The sequence below is a fragment of the Hemicordylus capensis genome, chromosome 1 (genome assembly GCF_027244095.1).
Source record: "Hemicordylus capensis ecotype Gifberg chromosome 1, rHemCap1.1.pri, whole genome shotgun sequence".
NCBI lineage: Eukaryota > Metazoa > Chordata > Lepidosauria > Squamata > Cordylidae > Hemicordylus > Hemicordylus capensis.
This window is the reverse complement of record NC_069657.1, coordinates 394,856,004-394,873,914: the sequence shown is the minus strand read 5'-3', so window position 1 is coordinate 394,873,914 and position 17,911 is coordinate 394,856,004. Positions and strand designations below refer to the sequence as shown.

The window sequence follows — 17,911 nt, the reverse complement described above, 5'->3', positions numbered from 1 at the left end:
AGGTGGCCAGTGAGAAGCCCAGCAAGCATAGAGCTGGTGTGTTTCTGGGCTGGTCTAAGCTACTCTCTCTATGGTTTTGGCAGTCACCACAGCACAAAACCCAAGTTACAGTGGCAGCATGATTTAGATGACACGATGCTGCCTTCATACCTCAGGCTGGAGCAGCAAAACTCACTACAAACTGAAGGTTCAGATTATGGTTTCAGCTCGAAAACCTCAGGTTGCTTTTGTGACAATACCGCAGTTTCACACATTCGGATGACCACAAAATGGAACTTCTGGCTCGTTCACCTCCAGTTGGGTGTTATGTATGAAGGTGGCCTATATGTCTTCCTAGATGTCAGTTCCTCCATGTCTCTTCTTTTTGTTCTTCCATGTTTGCTGGTTCCAGCTCTAAGGCTGCAGTCCTCAGGATTTGCTTCTGAATAAATAGATTCACCCTACATGTCTCCTTTTCCTTGGTTTTAGGTCTGTAAAGGGGCTTCACCTGAACATGATCTTCATATCTAATATTGGTTTGAGTGGCTTACTGGGCTTACTACTGGGAGCTTATGTGCCATGGCTGGTGGGCCTCACCAGGGAAGATTCACGCCGTTTATTCCCATATTTTGAGAAGCATGTATATCATTTCTTGCGGGAGACTGGCTACATGCACATCCAGGCCACCAAGCCAGACACAGCAGGTTTGTGAACTTAATATCTTGTGGCTTTGCAGACCCAGTGACCCACTCTGTCTTCACCCTTTTAAATCAAGGATAATTTTATACCATTTCTAAATTGAAAGAAACAGATGAATGAAAAAATTGATGAATTTCATGCACTGACATTTTTCCAGGTAGGCCAAGGAGCCTTGAATCAAGTGAAACAAGAGATCTGTAAATCAATCTCAAGTTTCAAAGTTGTTTTTACTGATATTCATATCCAAATTCAACATCCAAAATGCTCAAAACATTCTCGATTCAAAATCTGAAATGTCACAATTTTAGCTCTAGTTAATGTGTTGAATTCGTCATGCTTTATTGATACTCAGCTTCTCCTCCCCACCACAAAAAAGAAAAACAAAGACAAAGTATATGCACATAGCTCCTAATGAAGAAGTGGGGCTTGTCTTGTGGTAGCAAACATGATTTGTCCCCTTAGCTAAGCAGGGTCCACCCTGGTTACATATGAATGGGAGACTAGAAATGTGAGCAGTGTAAGATATTCCCCTCAGGGGATGGAGCCACTCTGGGAAGAGCAGAAGGTTCCAAGTTCCCTCCCTTCAAGACAGGACAAGATTTTTTTATAGGACAAGATTTTTTTATTGAACCAACAAACTAGGGGCTGAGAGAAATTCTTGCCTGCAACCTTGGAGAAGCCACTGCCAGTCTGTGAATACAATACTGAGCTAGATAGACCAGTGGTCTGACACAGTATGTGGCAGCTTCCTATGTATCATTTCTATACTAATATTTCCTCCTATTTCTATTACAATAAAACCAGCTTCCTCTAGTATGTGCTTGCAGAGAGAAGCATGTATTAACTAGCCGATCATTGCAAGCAGCAAGTCCTGTGATAACAGTGGCAATTTTTCCAGGGGAATATGTTTTTCAATCAAATGTATTGGATTGCAAAAATAATCATTAGACCACTGCAGTTATTAAGATATCCAGAAGTGAATGGTACAAAGCTGCTTTAAATCCAAAGTCTGGATGTTTTGTTGCATCTCAGAACCAGTCTCCTCCAGAGACCAGTTCCTAGCCAGAGGCAGCAGGAGTGACTAACTATTGTGTTTTCCTGACCTAGGATGTGGATTGAATAACTGTCCTGTGGGTCTTGCTGCATACCTCCTAGAGAAGTTTTCCACCTGGACAGATAAATCTTTCAAAAACATTGACAATGGAGGTCTTGAAAGGTAGGAATCTGTACGTATTTGTTGGGGAGATACACTGGCTTAGATATTGAACAGCAAGCTGCACACCCAAGAGGGCTGCCGCCCCGATGGGCTGCTAAAAAGCCCGACACCAGCGGTGGGGCGGCGCGGCGGGAGGGGGGCGTAAGTGCACCCTCCCCTTGCTCTTAAAGGGAAGCCCCCACTGGTTCTTCAAACCGGTTCCGTGCACATCCCTATTCTCCAATGGGAGTTGTTGTGTGCAGCTGCTGTGACACAGCATCATTCAAATGGAGCCGTCCCAGGAGCAGCAGCAAAGTCGCAAGTGCTGCAGTGGAGCTAGCAAACCCCACATCATTCTTGGGTGCACAGCTTGCTGTGCAGTATCTAAGTCACTGTAAAAAGGAACTCGTGGTGGCGTAACTTAAAACTGATGAAAAAATGTAAAAAGAACACATACCATACCTTGCTAGTCATACTACTGTATTGATATGACTAGTGTCGTGGGAGTTCAGAGGAAGGCAACCATTATAGGGAAGACTTATAAGAGACCAGTTCAACAAGAAGTACAAATAGGAAGAGACTCTGTCTCCGATTAGGATCACTACTAGCAAATGCTAGTGCCACCTACTAGCTGGACATATTACAACATTTCCACACGACTAGCAAGGTCATATCAATAGTAAAGTGTGCCGTCAAGTCGGTGTCGACTCCTGGCAACCACAGAGCCCTGTCGTTGTCTTTGGTAGAATACAGGAGAGGTTTACCTTTGCCTCCTCCCACACTGTATGAGATGATGCCTTTCAGCACCTTCCTGTCTGATATAGGTGTTTCCCATAGTTTGGGAAACATACCAGTGGGGATTCAAACCGGCAACCTCTGGCTTGCTAGTCAAGTCATTTCCCCGCTGTGCCATTAGGTGGCTTCATATCAACAGTAAGGAGAGTTAATTTAGAATTGAGATGTTTTGATCTGCAACTGTGGTAGCAAGCATGACTTGTCCCTGGTACAGGGGTGGGCAACCTTGGCTCGCCAACAAAAACTGCCATAGTACATTCCAAAAGCTAACCGGTCAATAAGTAACTCTTCATTCTGTAATGATAGGTGAGCCAAATTGTAGCCAAGTACAGAAACTGTGCTGGTAATGCTTTCTTATAATTCCTCTATAAGAAAATATACTCTGGATGAACTTTTGACCAACGTCATGATTTACTGGGTGACTTCCTCTATTGTGCCATCAATGCGTTTCTACAAGGAGAATTTATCCCAGAACCCTGGAAATGCTCCTGATGCCAGGTAAGGAAGATATACCAGAAACTTTTCTAAGTAACTGTTCTAAGATGAGCTGACTCACTGCAAAACATGACACTACAGTTTTCTGGCCTAGCAAACAAGTTGACCACCCACATTCTTATGTACATATTAGAAATAAACAGCTGGAAGAAGCCATATGCATAGATTTGTAATGTCTAGTCTTGCATACATAGCCAGAGTTCATTTTGGGCACCTTTTTGTGATGGCAGGGTGGGGGGGAGGAACAAATTGAGTATTTTAGCATAGCTGTGATTGGGCAGTACCAAGTCTGACCTTCAAAAAAAAAAAAAAAGGTAGCAGTGAAGTTCATGCTTCAACTCAAATTTGACTGCACAACCAAATATTTTGGGTTTTGTTTTGTTTGAGATTTTAAACTCGAGTACAACATGTCTGTATGTACGTCATTAAGGCTGTTCTTGTGACCGTTGAATGGGTAGGACAAGTGTCCTACCCAGCTTTGAGAGCTGTTTTGCAGTCCTGTTTTCTAAAAGCTTTTAAGTCACACATGAACAGAAATCAGGAGTGTGCTCAGCTTCCAAAGCTGGGTAGGATGTTTGGCCTACCCAGTTAACAGTCAGTCATGAGAACAGCCTTAATCATGAATTGTAAGGCTTCTACATGCAACTGAGTGCTGGATTTGAACTGAGAGCAAGCAATTCAAGCAGATGGACCTTCATGGTAACTTGAGGGGTGTTTTTTGGTTAGGAATCCAACTGCTACTACAGTTTATGTACTGCTTTTCAACAAAAAAGGATTCTCAAAGCAGTTCATCCAGCCAACCTCTGCCCTGCAATATTGACAGTGGACTATATTGCATGGTTAACAGGCTGTCATAATCCAGCTTCAGCCACATCCCCTCCCACAACACACTCTATGAGGATAATGGACTCTATTTGCATTAGTCCTGGCACCATTTTTTTTTAATGATCAAAAACTTTTAAAATGCCCACATTTTTCATGCAGACAGCAAGATCTCAGATCTCGAGTTAGAAAGAGCACTAACTTCCCATCTTTGCTGCTACCTTTTATTTTCTGGGTGGACACACTGCTGCTTAGTTAAAAACTATGCTAAAATGCTGAATTCCTCCATTGATTTCTATGGGCAGCTTTCACTTCCACCCCAAGGAAGGGAGGAAACAGCTTCAAAATGAATCAAGAAGTTCTATCTCCAAAAGGCTGCTATAGCTGGATTCTCTCGAACAGGGCTTTTCAGTGAGTAGTGTAAGTACTATTAGTAGTACTCTATTAGGACATCAAGCATATGATAAATCTTCTGGAAAGTTTTCCCATATCAATTTGCATAAAAATTTATCAGAAAATTGTACTATGCAAATTGCTTGATGTCCTAATAGATTGTTATCTGATCTGCATGTTTTTTTGAGGAGGTCTTTTGTTTTAGGTCAACTTATTAATTTTCTATGCTGTATCTCAAAGTTTTTTAAGCAGTAAGGTAGCTGATGCTGAAATATTTGATGGGATGGATCCAATAAAGATGCTTAATGTGGTTTAGATATACTGAAACAAATCCAAAGCTTTATGTGGAAATTATTTTTATTGGAATACTCAATAAATCACATATGTACTCTCACATCCTCCTTAAGGATAATCACCTGAAAAACATTTGTTACAACTTTGAAATTGCCTAGTTTGTCTAATTTTGTGTTGGCATCCATTCATTGTTACTGATGAATTTCATGAAATAGTGGCAGACATCTGGCCTAGCACTGTGTGCATGAAGCAGTGCAAGTTCCAGACTACAGCCACATGGTCACTTCAGCAAGGGAAGTGGGGGCAAATATTGCCTTTCCCCCCTTCCCTTTGAAGCCCACCATACATCACCAAAATATATTCCCAAGGGCTCTGTGGGTGCCACCGGGGGGGGGAGGGGGCGGCGGCAAGAAATACCTTTAAGGGTTAATTAACAGGTGCTAACCTCCTCTCACCGCTCCTAAACACTGCTCAGAGCAGCAATGCACCGCCCAGCACCCTCTGCAGTAGGGGAATGCCTCCGCCACTCACATGGCCTCTGTGGAGCTGATCTCCATTGTAGCCAAGTGGGTGGCAGAGACGATCCTCTGCCACAGGGGGTGATGGGCAGTGCGCTGCTACTCCGAGCAGCATTCACGTGTGGTGAGAGCGGAGGTAAGTATCTATTAATTTATCCTTAAAGATGCCTCTCACTGCCCTCCCAGCAGCACCTGCACCAGCCGCTACTGAGGGCTGCTCAATCCTCAAGGACATATTCTTGAAAGGCAAAGTGCACTTATGGAGGCAGGTGAGGGCACCAGAAATCCCCCCCCCCGTGCATGTTCGATGCTCAAGATGAGTCTGGCCGAGTTAGGAACAGCCTCTCTGCACATGGATGCCGCAGAGCCTCCCTAAATTACAGCTTTGGATGTCAGCCAATGAATATTTAGCAATGGAAAAATAAAGTATGGGGAAATTTTCCATTTTGGTAGTTTTTCTGAGGAAAATATTCAACCCCACATCTCTGGTAGTACTTCACAATATTTGGCACCACGGCCATGGTGACTGCATGACTTTGCTCCAGTTGGGCCAACCCTACTAGGTGTGGAGATGACTGAAGCAGCAGTGCACACATGGCAAGGTGTGACTTTCACAACCCAGCTCTTCAAAAGAGATGTGGGTCAGACAAGGAGGGCACAGAACAGAGGCACGATTGGGAGGCAGCAGCAACTAGAGAAGCCGTTCCATCACTGTAGAGACAACTGTGCAGGAAGCGGCCCTTGGTGAGCCATTCAGAGGACAGTTGTTATGTGATGGCCAATAAGGTCTCTTATTGTCAAAGCAGCTGTGTCTTGGAAGTAATCGTACCTGTAACAATGATAATAGTCAGAAAAGTAGTACTTGGAGGCGGAGTGGGGAAAGAGTTGAAAAGTCCTGCTCTGGAATAAATAACTGCATTTAGCTTCATTCATTCAATATACCGCCCTTCTTAAAGTGGCTCAGGGCCACTTTAAAATCAACACACGTAATAAAACAATTAAAATCAGAAAACATTTTAAACAGATTAAAACTTACTAAGATTCAAATTCAAACTAGATATCACTTAAAGCCAGGCTAAAAAGATAGGTCTTTAAGGCTCTCCTGAAGGCCTCCGAGGAAGACAATCCTCTTATGTCCATGGGGAATGCTTTCCACAAGCTGGGGTGACAACTGAGAAGGCCCAATCCCAGGACGGTACCAGATGAATTGGTGGCACCCAAAGACAGACCTGATCTTAATGAGCAGTGGGGATCTTGTAGAAGAAGGTGCTCTCAGGTAACTCGGACCTAAGCTTGCCACTGATAACAATGTGGCTTACTCAAAAGCTGCATTTCTCCATTTCAATATTGTCTAATAAACTCTTGATAAGGTGTGGTGTCTTCTGCTACAGGATTCCAGTTTATGTTCCCACTGGTGTTGCTGCCTTCCCTAACGAACTTACCCACGCTCCACGGTCCTGGACAAAGAAGAAGTTTAAGAATATTGTCACCTATTCCTACATGGCACGTGGTGGGCACTTTGCTGCCTTTGAGGAACCTGAGCTCCTGGCTCAAGATATCAAGCAATTTGTAAGCAAGGTGGAAAATCTGTGAGTTAACATGCCACAAGCACCAGAACAAGAGTATGAAGCTTTCAAGGCAACTTGCAGGGGCTGAAGCAAAATATTGGCCCAGTTCAGATGCAACAGAGCCAGGATTTAAGCCTGACTTTACCCAACATCCCCTGGCCTCAGTCATGTGCACTCTCCAATCCCCTTTGTGTAGAGAAGAAAGGATTCTACTTCTTATCCTGGCACAGAAGAAGGGGTTGTCTCAGCTTTGGATACTGGTTCATTTTAAAAAAATTCTGACTAGAGTAAGTCAGGATTGCCTCGTTCAGACCTGGCAATATCCTGGCTTGTCCTAAGCCAGAATCAGGAGTGGAATCCTTCTCTCCCTTATGCACCAAGAAGTGGGAGCACACACCTGAGGCCAGGGGATGCCACACAAAGCCAAGATTCAGCCATAGCTCCATATTACATCTGAACTGGGCCATTGTTATTGTGTGACTGCTGCTTAAGCTTCAGAGAGTCAAATGTTCCTTTTACAAGAGGTTGGTTGTTCCAGCCACACAAAGAAGTTAAATAAAAGAGTGGACACTAGTCACATTTTAAAAAGACAAGTAGTTCTTATTTCAATTTACTTCATTTTACAGATGTTTTTTCGTTTGATTGAAGCAGCACCTTCAAATACACACATTAAATAGCAACATTTTACACAATAATATGGGTTGTAGAGAAAGCTAGTGGGCTACAATAGGGTTCGTACATAGAACTCTAAAATGTATTTGAATTAGCACCTCTTTCATGGGTTGGGCTCCGCTGTACAAGCACTCTGGTAGAAATTATGTCACATTCCCTCTGAGAAAAGATTTATTGCAATCCTTTTAACAGCACAATATTTTAGAATATAATTTGCATTCAGGTAGCTGATTCAATATCTTCTGCGCTTTTATTTACTTTGGACAGGCTTGTTTGTTCAACCACAAAATTAAAATGCAGTACAGCACAAAATGCTACAAGGAGCAGGGCAAGAAAGACTACATACCTTTATCTTCTTATAATGAATCCTTCCACTGCAATAGAACAATTTCTACAAGAAGTAGTTTGGCTACCTCCCCTCAGGGAAGTCAGCTTTTCCCAAACTATATTACGGTCATTATCATCAGACCTTAAGGCAACACAGCCCAACAGTGGACTAGTTCAAATTAAGAAAGTGTTATCCATTGTTCTGGAACTAAACACCATCTCTTAATGCTTGTCCAACACCAATGTCTTCACAACACTAAAGTGGATCAATGTCATGATGTATTTTAGCCTTTGGTTTTTCTTTTCCAATCAGCCTTCCTCATGGCTTTAATTCTATTATTACCTATGGCTTCGTTTTGGTCCAAGCAATTGACTATGAGGTAAATAACATCTGTAGTCATACAAACGTACGCTGAAACTATGGCAAACACCCTGAACTTAGTATCAGCTTCCATAAGGAGCACCTTTAGGATGTTCAACTCTGATTTCGACTCATAAAGGCCAACATGTAAGAAAGAAGCTTGGCCAGAATTCCTCAGCAGGATGAATATTACGAAAGCAAACTGAACATTTCAATAATTTTACTCATAGTTGATCATTCAGAGACATTCATCTCTACTTTCTCCAACTTGTTACTTATGAAACTACTTAGAGGAATTGTTGTCCATAACCACAATAATAATATTGATGTGGATACAACCATCTTCAAAAGCAGTTATCCCTCCAGACATGAGGAGGAAAATGGTATGGGTCTGCTTTATGTCCCTTACAACAAATTATTAAGTATATCATTATACAAAATAAGCAAGTTATAGGACAAATAATATCACAGTTCGAACAATTAATTAGTTAACCCCAGTTCATTAACATTGCACAATTATCTGCCAGCTAACATAGCCACTGGAAATGTAATAAAGTTCATTAAAATTCTGTAGGAAGCTCCTCTACTGGCATAGTTATTTCAAGTATCATTTGATAGTCAAGTCTGAAACAGAGGAAATAAGAGTGGATAATGGCAATTTTATTATGCTTTGAATCGGTTCTCTAAAGGCACTTCCTGGAATCACAGGTGTTTTGCTTTTATGCTAGGGAACTAACTAGCATAGGAAAGTTCAACAAAGTTGTTAAAAGGGCTCTGGAGAAAAGATTCAAATGAGAGTGGTTACAGCTGATTAAGTACTTCTGACATAGCAATATCAACACAGGGTTGATTACTGATGCCCCCTTAACAATTTCATCAAGAAAAGAAACGGAAGCCCTTGACCGTCACTGGAGCTTGAAACCATATGTAGTCATCCCAAGCAGAGTTCACCTCCTGGTAGGCAGAAAGGGCTGCACGGTTGCCATCATTACACGATAAGTTGACAGTCAGTTTTCTCCCTCGAGCTGGCACTTTGTAGTTTAGTTTAGGTCTGAACCAGTCAATACCACAGTTGCGGTGTCCTTGGGCCATAACAATCATGCCCATGGTTGGGACAGCCTGAAGCTCACTGAACACATCTGCTAGGAAGAGCGAATGGAAAAGCTTGCGGACACAGGCTGACGTCTGCAGGCTCTCCTCAGCGCCGCTCACGGAGATACCCTGCAGGTTGATCTCATAGAGTTCTTTGGGACTGACAGCAGTACCCCCAAGCATAATGAGAACTCGTGGGATCAATGTCAAACTGAACATAATTTCTAAGTGCTGGAACACTCCCTCAAGATCACTTAACACTTGCTGGCACTTCTTATAGTTGTTGTCTGGATCTCTTGGGTAGACTTTTCTGACCACATCTTCATCCTGGGAAATTAGGGGGAATTGGAATGATGTGCATGTTTCAGAGGAGTAAAACAAACCTTAGCCCTTAATACAGGACTTTTAGAAGTGTTCAAAGCAATTCACATAATGTATAAGCCTTGAGGCAATACAAGCAACAACCTGTAGTATACTAGGCTTTGACCAATTTTCTTTGGATGTAGGAGTCAGCCCAAATATTTAGGAGCCAGACAATGGATGCTTGGCAAAATCACTGAACTTAGTGACCAACATTTTAGGTGGGGGAGAATAAACAGGCTTCTCTCTATTCCCTTTAGAAGTAACTGAACAGTAATAAGGCTGCCTGGAACAAATATTGTATAAGTAACTCTGTCTCTGAATATCCTAGTCTAGGAACCACAATTTAAATTTCTAGGTGCCATGGCTCCCTAGTCTAGGCACCATAATTTAAATTTCTAGGTGCCATGGTTCCCTGGTGCCTGGAATTTGTCAAGCCCTGTAAAAGGTAAAGTAAAGTGTGCCGTTGAATCGGTGTCGACATACACACAAAAGAACCACCCACATATCCCATTAATTAGAATGCTGCACACATACCAAGATCACGACTGAATGGAGGTGGGGGAGAACAGTTCTTATAAGACAGCTGGCTTTTGAAGTTTCACAGTACTTGTAAGAGAGTTGCCTGGAAATTAATAATTGCCTGGAAATTTAGCCCAAAAATTTAGGAGCCAGACAATGGACACTTGATAGAATTACCAGACTTAGTGACCAACATTTTGGGTGGGGGAGAATAAATAGGCTTTTTAAAATTTCCTTTACAAGCAACCAAACAGAAATAAGGCTGCCTGCGACAAAGATTCTATTAAATAAGTCTGCCTCTGAATATACTAGTCTAGGCGCTACAGTTCAATTTCTAGGCACCATGGCTCTTTGGTGCAGTTGGAGCCTTGGCCTAGTAGGCTTATGAGCCCCCCCCCCCCACATGCAAAATAAGTATCTACACACACATCATGGTTTCATACAGCATTCTTGAGCCATTGGAATATATTAGTGCATCTGAACTTCCCATTGGTGTGGGCAAGCAGGAACAGGAAGGCAGGCACAGACTGAGGCAGCAGCACTTAGAGCATTCTGCCTTAGGCAGCTCCTCCTACCCACTGAAGGATCCACACACCTTGATTATTCACCACAGACCCACAGGGTAGAGTGCATTGCAGGGGTGGGGAGAGGGGAGAGACTGCACAAGCCTCAAAGAATCCACACACCTTGGTGATCATTGACCACAAATGCACAGGTCTGGGACAGAATGCATTTGAAAAAAGGACAATATGAGTACAATAGTTTCATCCATCTTCTAGACCATTCACAAACCAACTGTGACACAGCACATGTCCCTTGCTCCATATTTCAAACACACACCTGGATCACAAACCAACTTGGACATATAGTGCACTTGTAAGTAAAAAATTATTGATTTTCTTTGTAATTACATTACAATTATACTAGTGATCCTGGCTTATATGCTGTGCAGTGTAATACAGGCAATTCAGAACCACTTGTGCCACTGTGGGTGTCAAACATACCTGTGGTATTGTACAACAGGGCTCTTCCATGACTACTTACTCCTGCACAATCACATGTCACAATGCTAATTGCATTATTCCCAGCTCAAGGGGCATCACAACATGAGATTGCACAAGGGTAGGGTAGTAGGTTTTTACAAAATTAATTAATCCACTTCAAATTAAATACAGAGAGACCCTACCCTATACTAGTGCCCGATATCAAAGTCCTATGCCAAGCCATTCTTGGAGATCTAAAGGGTGGGGCAAAAAGGGCAGTGCTTTACTCTTTTTAGCCTACTTTCCAGTAGGCTTTTGAGATCACCCGGCATTCCATGTGTGTTCCCCCCCCCCATCAACTTTGCAACACCTGGACCAATATGAACCAAATTGAATAGGGTTGGAGGAACACATAGGGACACCTCAACAGTGTAGTTTGTGATGATCTCATCCACCCCAATTCAAAAAATGGAGGATGCGTAAACTTTTGGAGGTGCAAGTGAGCTAACTTGTGAACCGCTTAGAACCAAATTTGCTACAGCTGTAACAACACATAAGGATGCCTCAATGGTGTGATTTGTGATGTCATCCGCCCCAATACAAAATGGCGGACATATGAACATTTGAAGCACAAGAGATCTAACCTGTGCACCTCCATTTGAATCAAATTTAGTCCAGTTATATTGATAGTGAAAGGAAAGTAGGCAGTTTAGTTCTTACTACAACAACTTGTTTATGAAGGCAAAGGGCAAATTCCTCCACATGGGGTGGAATAATGGTCCAAGGAGGTGGGGGGTTTCAGTTCTAGAAGTTTTTATAATTTTCTGCCATGTAACAAGCCACTTACAGGACTTTGAAATTTTTTTTTTAAATCTAAAAATTATTGAAAACAAATGGATTGACCAGTCCATTTCAAATTAAATATGCATACCCCTCCCACCCTGCCCCTCAACTTTGCAGCGCCTGGACCAATATGAACCAAATCGGATACAGTTGTAGGGACACCTCAATGGTGTACATAAGAACAGCCCTGCTGGATCAGGCCCATGGCCCATCTAGTCCAGCATCCTGTTTCACACAGTGGCCCACCAGATGCCACTGGAAGCCACATACAGGAGTTGAGGGCGTGCCCTCTCTCCTGCCATTACTCCCCTGCAACTGGTACTCAGAGGCACCCTGCCCTTGAGGCTGGAGGTGGCCCACCGCCCTCTGACTAGTAGCCATTGATAGACCTCTCCTCCATGAAGTCATCCAAACCCCTCTTAAAGCCATCCAGGTTGTTGGCTGTCACCACATCCTGTGGCAGAGAGTTCCACAAGTGGATCACGCATTGTGTGAAAAAGTACTTCCATTTGTTGGTCCTAGACCTCCTGGCAATCAATTTCATGGAGTGACCCCTGGTTCTAGTGTTGTGTGAGAGGGAAAAGAATCTCTCTCTCTCTCCACTTTCTCCATGTCATGCATGATTTTATAGACCTCTATCATGTCTCCCCGCAGACGTCTTTTTTCTAAACTTGTAGTTTGTGATGATGTCATACACCCAGATTCAAAAGATGGAGGGCACATAAACTTTTGAGGCACGAGTGAACTAACCCTGCCCGGCATGTGTGCCAAATATGAAAGCAAGAGAGGGGGAAGGAAGGGGGAAACGACACAGCACGAACAAATCAAAGATAAAAAAGGGGGAAGAACTCCCAAGGTGCTGGTAGATTTATTCAATGTTTTTATTTATATACTTTTCATAAAATTAGTTTGGCGTTGCCTTACGGGTTTCAAGTAATTCTTCTTCAGAGGCAATTCTTAGGTAGATAAAATGAATCACAATGTTTGGCAATGAGGCTAGAACATTCCAGATGGCATGATAAACTCATGGACCTTGAAAGTAAGAATTGTAGTGTATTTTACGATTAATCGAGATTCTAGAATGAATTTCAGAAGAGCACAATCCACTTGATTTTGTTTTAAAAATTATAATCATTTAAACCCTGCATTTTCGAGAGGTCTATGCCCATAGAGCAACAGACCCTGCTCCTGTTCATCCTCCTAGATTACTCATTTTTAAGCTCCTTCACTACCATGTTAAGGAGGATTTATTGCACAGGGCCAGAGAATTGTGGAATTTGACTTGGGGTCCTGATCACACCCCAATAAAATAGGAGGTCACTGATCGGCACAACAAATGTGAAGAGGCCAGGAAAATGGCAAAGAGTAAAAGCACTGCTTCCTTTTTCAAATTTTATACCATTTTTTGTCTCCACTCTGGTGAAACCATTAAATCTTTTGCAGATCCAAGTTTGGCTTTAGAATTCATCACTGGACTCTAAACTACCGAGAATAATCTCCACATAGTCTTGTTTGCTGTTTTGATAAAGTTATTGGCTTGCTGCAAGAATGATTTCTACTGTGGAGTGTACAGCAGCTCTTTGTTTTTATGATGAAGGCGCAGTTGGCAGTTCTGTTATTGAACATTGACCTTCTTTATTTGCAAACATGAAGTTCTAGTAGCCTACCTGTTAAATAAGCTATAAGAAAGCTGGCTCCACATTTGCATTTGGTCTTTCTTGGATCCTTTTTCCTTCTCCTTTTGCAGATTTGATAATGACCTAGGAGGTGCTTTGGGAATGATGCAGTCTAGCAGAGTTCCCATGCCTGATCCTTCCAGTAAATTAAACGGAGAACTAAAGTTTGCTATTCCTGAGCACTTTGTTCTTTATGGATTTGGGGGGGCAGGTAATTTTAGGTTAGTGTCTGTTTTTGGTTTCTTTTTGTATAAAGAAAATGTTCTTGATTTTTGTCCATGTTCTGCATACATATTAATTGCAAACAAATGTCAAAGACTCTTTGTGTCCTTCTGAGTGAGACATCATTCTTTAAGTATCCTTTTTATTTTACATGTGCATATTGGCCTGCCAGACCAAGTCAATGGATCTTGGTGAGGGTGCTCAATCCAATGGAAGTATTATTAATGTTCAGATGTTGGTATTTTGTGGGACTACATCAACTAATGTTCTACAGCTAAGATGCCTGCCTGCAAAATTGTAACCTTGGACATTAAAGGTCTTGCCACTCCCCACTCCCCACAAAAGAAAACAAGTTCTGATTTTTGAAGGGAGAAAAAGTAGGCAATTTCATTGTTTGTTTTTAATGTCCACTCAGTTAATTTTAGATCCCGCTCAGGCTGAATCAGGAAGGCCTCACTCTGAATGCATGTGCGCGCACACTGCCTTGATGCTGCTGCCCAGAACAAAACTCATTTCACAGAGATGGAAAAAAATTAGATAGAACACTGAAGGTCTGTATTCTGTCTTCATCCTTCTTGACCTCGCTGTACTTTCAATAGAATTAATCATTCTTTCTTGCTCAACTCCCTCTAAGCCTTAGGTCTTTAGGATTCTGCCTTGAAATGGTTGTCTTTCTGCCTATCTAGTTGTTCTTTCAGTGTTTCTACAGGGACCTACAGGGATGAGTTCTTTCTTCTCTTTCTCCCTGTTCCTGACTCTGCTATTCTCTTTCCACATGCCCCAGGTGACCTTATCAAATCGATGGATTTTAGTATTGTTTTAGACCAAAAATACACAGCTCTACTACGCTATTTCAGAACTTTCGCCTTCCACCAAATCCCACATCTCCAATTGCCAGTCAAACATTGCAACTTGGATACTTCATTGCCATCTCAAACTTAGCATGTTGGACTGAACTTCTCATTTCCTCCCAAGCACTCTTCTCCTCATCTTGTCCTTATCCATAGACAATATGATCCATCCTGTTGAACACGTACAAAGCCTTGGCGTCTTCTTTGACTTCTCTCTCTTTTATTTCCCATATTCAGTCCATCATGTTGCTTCTCCCTTTACAATATTGCAAGAACACAGTCTTTTATCTCTTTCCCCTCACCAAACACTAGTTCATACCCTGGTAGTCTCTCACCTTGACTACTGCAAACTTCTCTCTCATATCCCCACTGGCTCATCTTGGGCCCCTCACCTCCATCCAGTGCTTTGCTGCCAAGATCATTCACCTTTCTTCTTGCACCAACCAAGTGACCCCTTTAATCCCTTTACTGGTTTCCCTTCTGTACCTGGATCCAGCACAAAGTTTGTCCTTACCTTCAAAGCCCTCCAGTCTTGTCCCGATCTACCTCTTAGCTCTCATACTCCAGTTACACTCCTCCAGCTCCACCACACTCAGCCACCTGAAGGTCTCCTACTCCCTCAAACTCTGCCACCTTTTCTCCCTTATGGTCCCTTATGCTTGGAACTTCCTTGTGAAAACCTGTATAATGCTTCATTTTTACTTCCTTCAAATCCCCTCTTAAAACCTGTATTTTCTATGAAGCCTTTGGCACAACACCTTAGTCCCCATTCCCTACTGTAACTAAGCTTTGTATACTCTTTCCTTGTCTGTCCCTGGCTCCATTTCCTTCTCCTCCTCTACTGTCTCCCTTGTGTCAATATCTAAGGTGTATGCTCTTTGGGGCAGGGACTCATCATTCTTTCAGAAGCACCATATACACGTATAATGCAGGGATCAACAAATCCCAGGTGCCAGCTCACCATGTGCCTAGAAATTTGCATGCGGCACCTAAGACAGACGATGGGTGGATGCAAGCAGGAGGTGGCATGCAAAGTGAGGGCAGGTTGCTCTCGCCTGGTCATGTCGGTCCACCTCCTCCTCCTGGTCACTTATTAGTTATTTATTAGTTTTTTTTCTTATATACTGCCTCCTCCAAAGACTGTAGGCGGTGAACAATATCAATAACAATTAATTAAAATAAAATAAAATAATACTAATTAAAGGGCAAATGCCTGGTGAAACAGGTGGGTCTTGAGAAGGGCCTTAAAAGCAGCCAGGGAGGGGGCTGAAAGAATCTGGTAGGGAAAAGTGTTCCAAAGAAGAGGGGTGGCCATAGAGAAGGCCCTCCTACGGGCACAGGCACCACGCACTACACCAGGGCCTGGGACACTAAGGAGGGCCAGCTGAGAAGACCTCACAGTTCGGGATACAAATGGTCGAGAGAGGCGATCCCGGAGATATATGGGTGCTAAGCCCATAAGGGTCATGTCTGTCCATCATCTAGCACAGACAAGTGATGGACAGATCTGCCCAGGAAGAGAAGGGAGCAAACAAAGCAGGGAGTCTGCCACCCTACAGAGCAGAGGGCATTGCTGTTGGTAAGTGGCAAATCCATCCTCCTACCATGGAGCAGAGGGCATTGCTGACTGTCTGGATGCCACACTAGCATATACACAAAACTGATGGAGACATAATGGACAAATGAGCACATATAAAACTATTAATAAAAGACTACAAATTAATGAAACTAATGGACACACACTTAGGCATACAGCAAGGGAGATAAGGCTATTTAAAGGCTGAAAAATGAGCCTAGCTCCAAGATCCAAAGAAAATGTGTTGAAGCCTGGTACAGTTCTATATAAACAATGACATTTACTTCATTAGAGGCTAGATGAACATACAAGTGCAGCTTAGCTGCCTCTTAAGGATTGCTGTCCTGCCTACCTGGACAGCATCCCTGATTCCCTTATAGGATTTGTCCCTATAGATATTGTAGCACCAGGAATTCTTACAAGGCTAGATGAAGACTACAAAACAATATTAGATGAGCTACAGAAGCTTGCAGGGGGAAGAAAGAGGAGAAATGCATGTCACTTAGAGCACTGGTCCATAGCCTATAGTTCCGTAACTTGACACAGACATTGTTTTAATTACTTCTGTTCATTAATAAGACAGACACAGACAAATAGACCTGCAGCCAACTATATGGAGTACACACTCCAAGGTTCTCAGTGCAAATACCTCACAGGAGACTGCCTCACACAAAGCCCTTTTGTAATCTGTGTGAACCACCCCAAAGGGACGATTCTAATCTGCACTTGTGGCTGTAAGTGCAAAGAAATGGAAACTCAGCTCAGGGCAATTCCACACATCAGACTCAAATAGCCTTAGATCTTTCTCTCTCTCTTACACGATTAATGTTGGGTAAGAGATAGGGCAGGAGAGGCATTTGTAATACAAATGAGCATTTGGAGACAATTTCGGTTTGATTGACATTCACATGGGAAAGGCGACTGAAACGAGAGTCGCGAGAACTGACGGTGAGGAGGACACTCGTTGGTTCTTCTCTACGTGTGATGGGCAACGCGAGGCGGCGACCCCGTGTATAATTGCGGCACCAGCAGCCTCCTTCCTCTCCACCTTCGCTCACCTGTCGTGGGGGTCTTGGGAGCTGACTCCGGCAGAAGCAGGCGAGCTGTTCGTAAGGCAGGGGGAGCTGCTGCCTCTGGTACAAGACGTGCTTCAGGAGCTCGCAGGTGAAACGGAAACAGCCCTCCCGGGTCACAGAGCCGGGGAAAGCCACCGACACGGAGTAGGCGCCACCAGCGCCGGGAGCCACCGGCGGAGCCGCCAGCGCCACAGTCACAGCAACGGCCGGGGCACCGCCACACAGTTCCGGCCGGGATTCCGGGCCGGACTCGGCTACGCGAGACTGGTCGACTGCAAGGAAAAGGGGAGAGAGGCTGAGTGGCCCGCTCTGCGGCACCCCAGCAAGGAGCCGGCGGCGAGGCCCGAAGGGACGCCCAGCCCCCACCCCAAGGATCGCACGTGGCGGGGTCGGGGGGCTCCCAGCGCATCCTCCCAAACCTGCAGGACGGGCAATCCCCAGGTACCCTCTTGGTCTCACCTTCTGGCTGCTGCCCCCTCGGAGCAGCCATTTTCTCTCCTTCGAGTTCTCCCGAGTTTGAATGGCCGCCCTCCCAGTGCATCATGGGAACATGACACCTACGTCACCGGCAGAGCCGGCCCGGCACTCCCTG

General features: G+C 43.6%; 2 protein-coding genes across 2 annotated transcripts in view; one reads left to right on the top strand and one right to left on the bottom strand.

Annotated features, from left to right (window-relative positions):
* Positions 1–7,351, top strand: part of LOC128348556 (epoxide hydrolase 1-like) — a 25,509-nt gene extending 18,158 nt beyond the window's left edge. The window contains exons 6-9 of the mRNA XM_053304193.1: positions 469–683; positions 1,786–1,894; positions 3,041–3,166; positions 6,582–7,351. Coding sequence (XP_053160168.1) covers positions 469–683; positions 1,786–1,894; positions 3,041–3,166; positions 6,582–6,783 — 652 coding nt within the window. The 3' untranslated portion in view covers positions 6,784–7,351. The remainder of the gene's footprint in view (positions 1–468; positions 684–1,785; positions 1,895–3,040; positions 3,167–6,581) is intronic.
* Positions 7,333–17,911, bottom strand: MAD2L1BP (MAD2L1 binding protein). Its single transcript, XM_053304194.1, has 3 exons — positions 17,779–17,911; positions 17,302–17,591; positions 7,333–9,537 (listed from the first exon to the last, which is right to left on the bottom strand). Exons 1-3 carry the CDS (start codon positions 17,861–17,863, stop codon positions 8,995–8,997), a joined length of 918 nt encoding a protein of 305 aa, XP_053160169.1. The 5' UTR covers positions 17,864–17,911; the 3' UTR covers positions 7,333–8,994.

Excerpts from the sequence above, each read along its gene's own strand:
- MAD2L1BP (XM_053304194.1), bottom strand. The coding sequence starts at position 17,863 with ATGATGCACTGGGAGGGCGGCCATTCAAACTCGGGAGAACTCGAAGGA. Across the intron at positions 17,592-17,778 it reads GAGGGGGCAGCAGCCAGAAG|TCGACCAGTCTCGCGTAGCC; the intron begins GTGAGACCAAGA and ends TTTTCCTTGCAG. Across the intron at positions 9,538-17,301 it reads TCCCAAGACCCCCACGACAG|GATGAAGATGTGGTCAGAAA; the intron begins GTGAGCGAAGGT and ends CTAATTTCCCAG.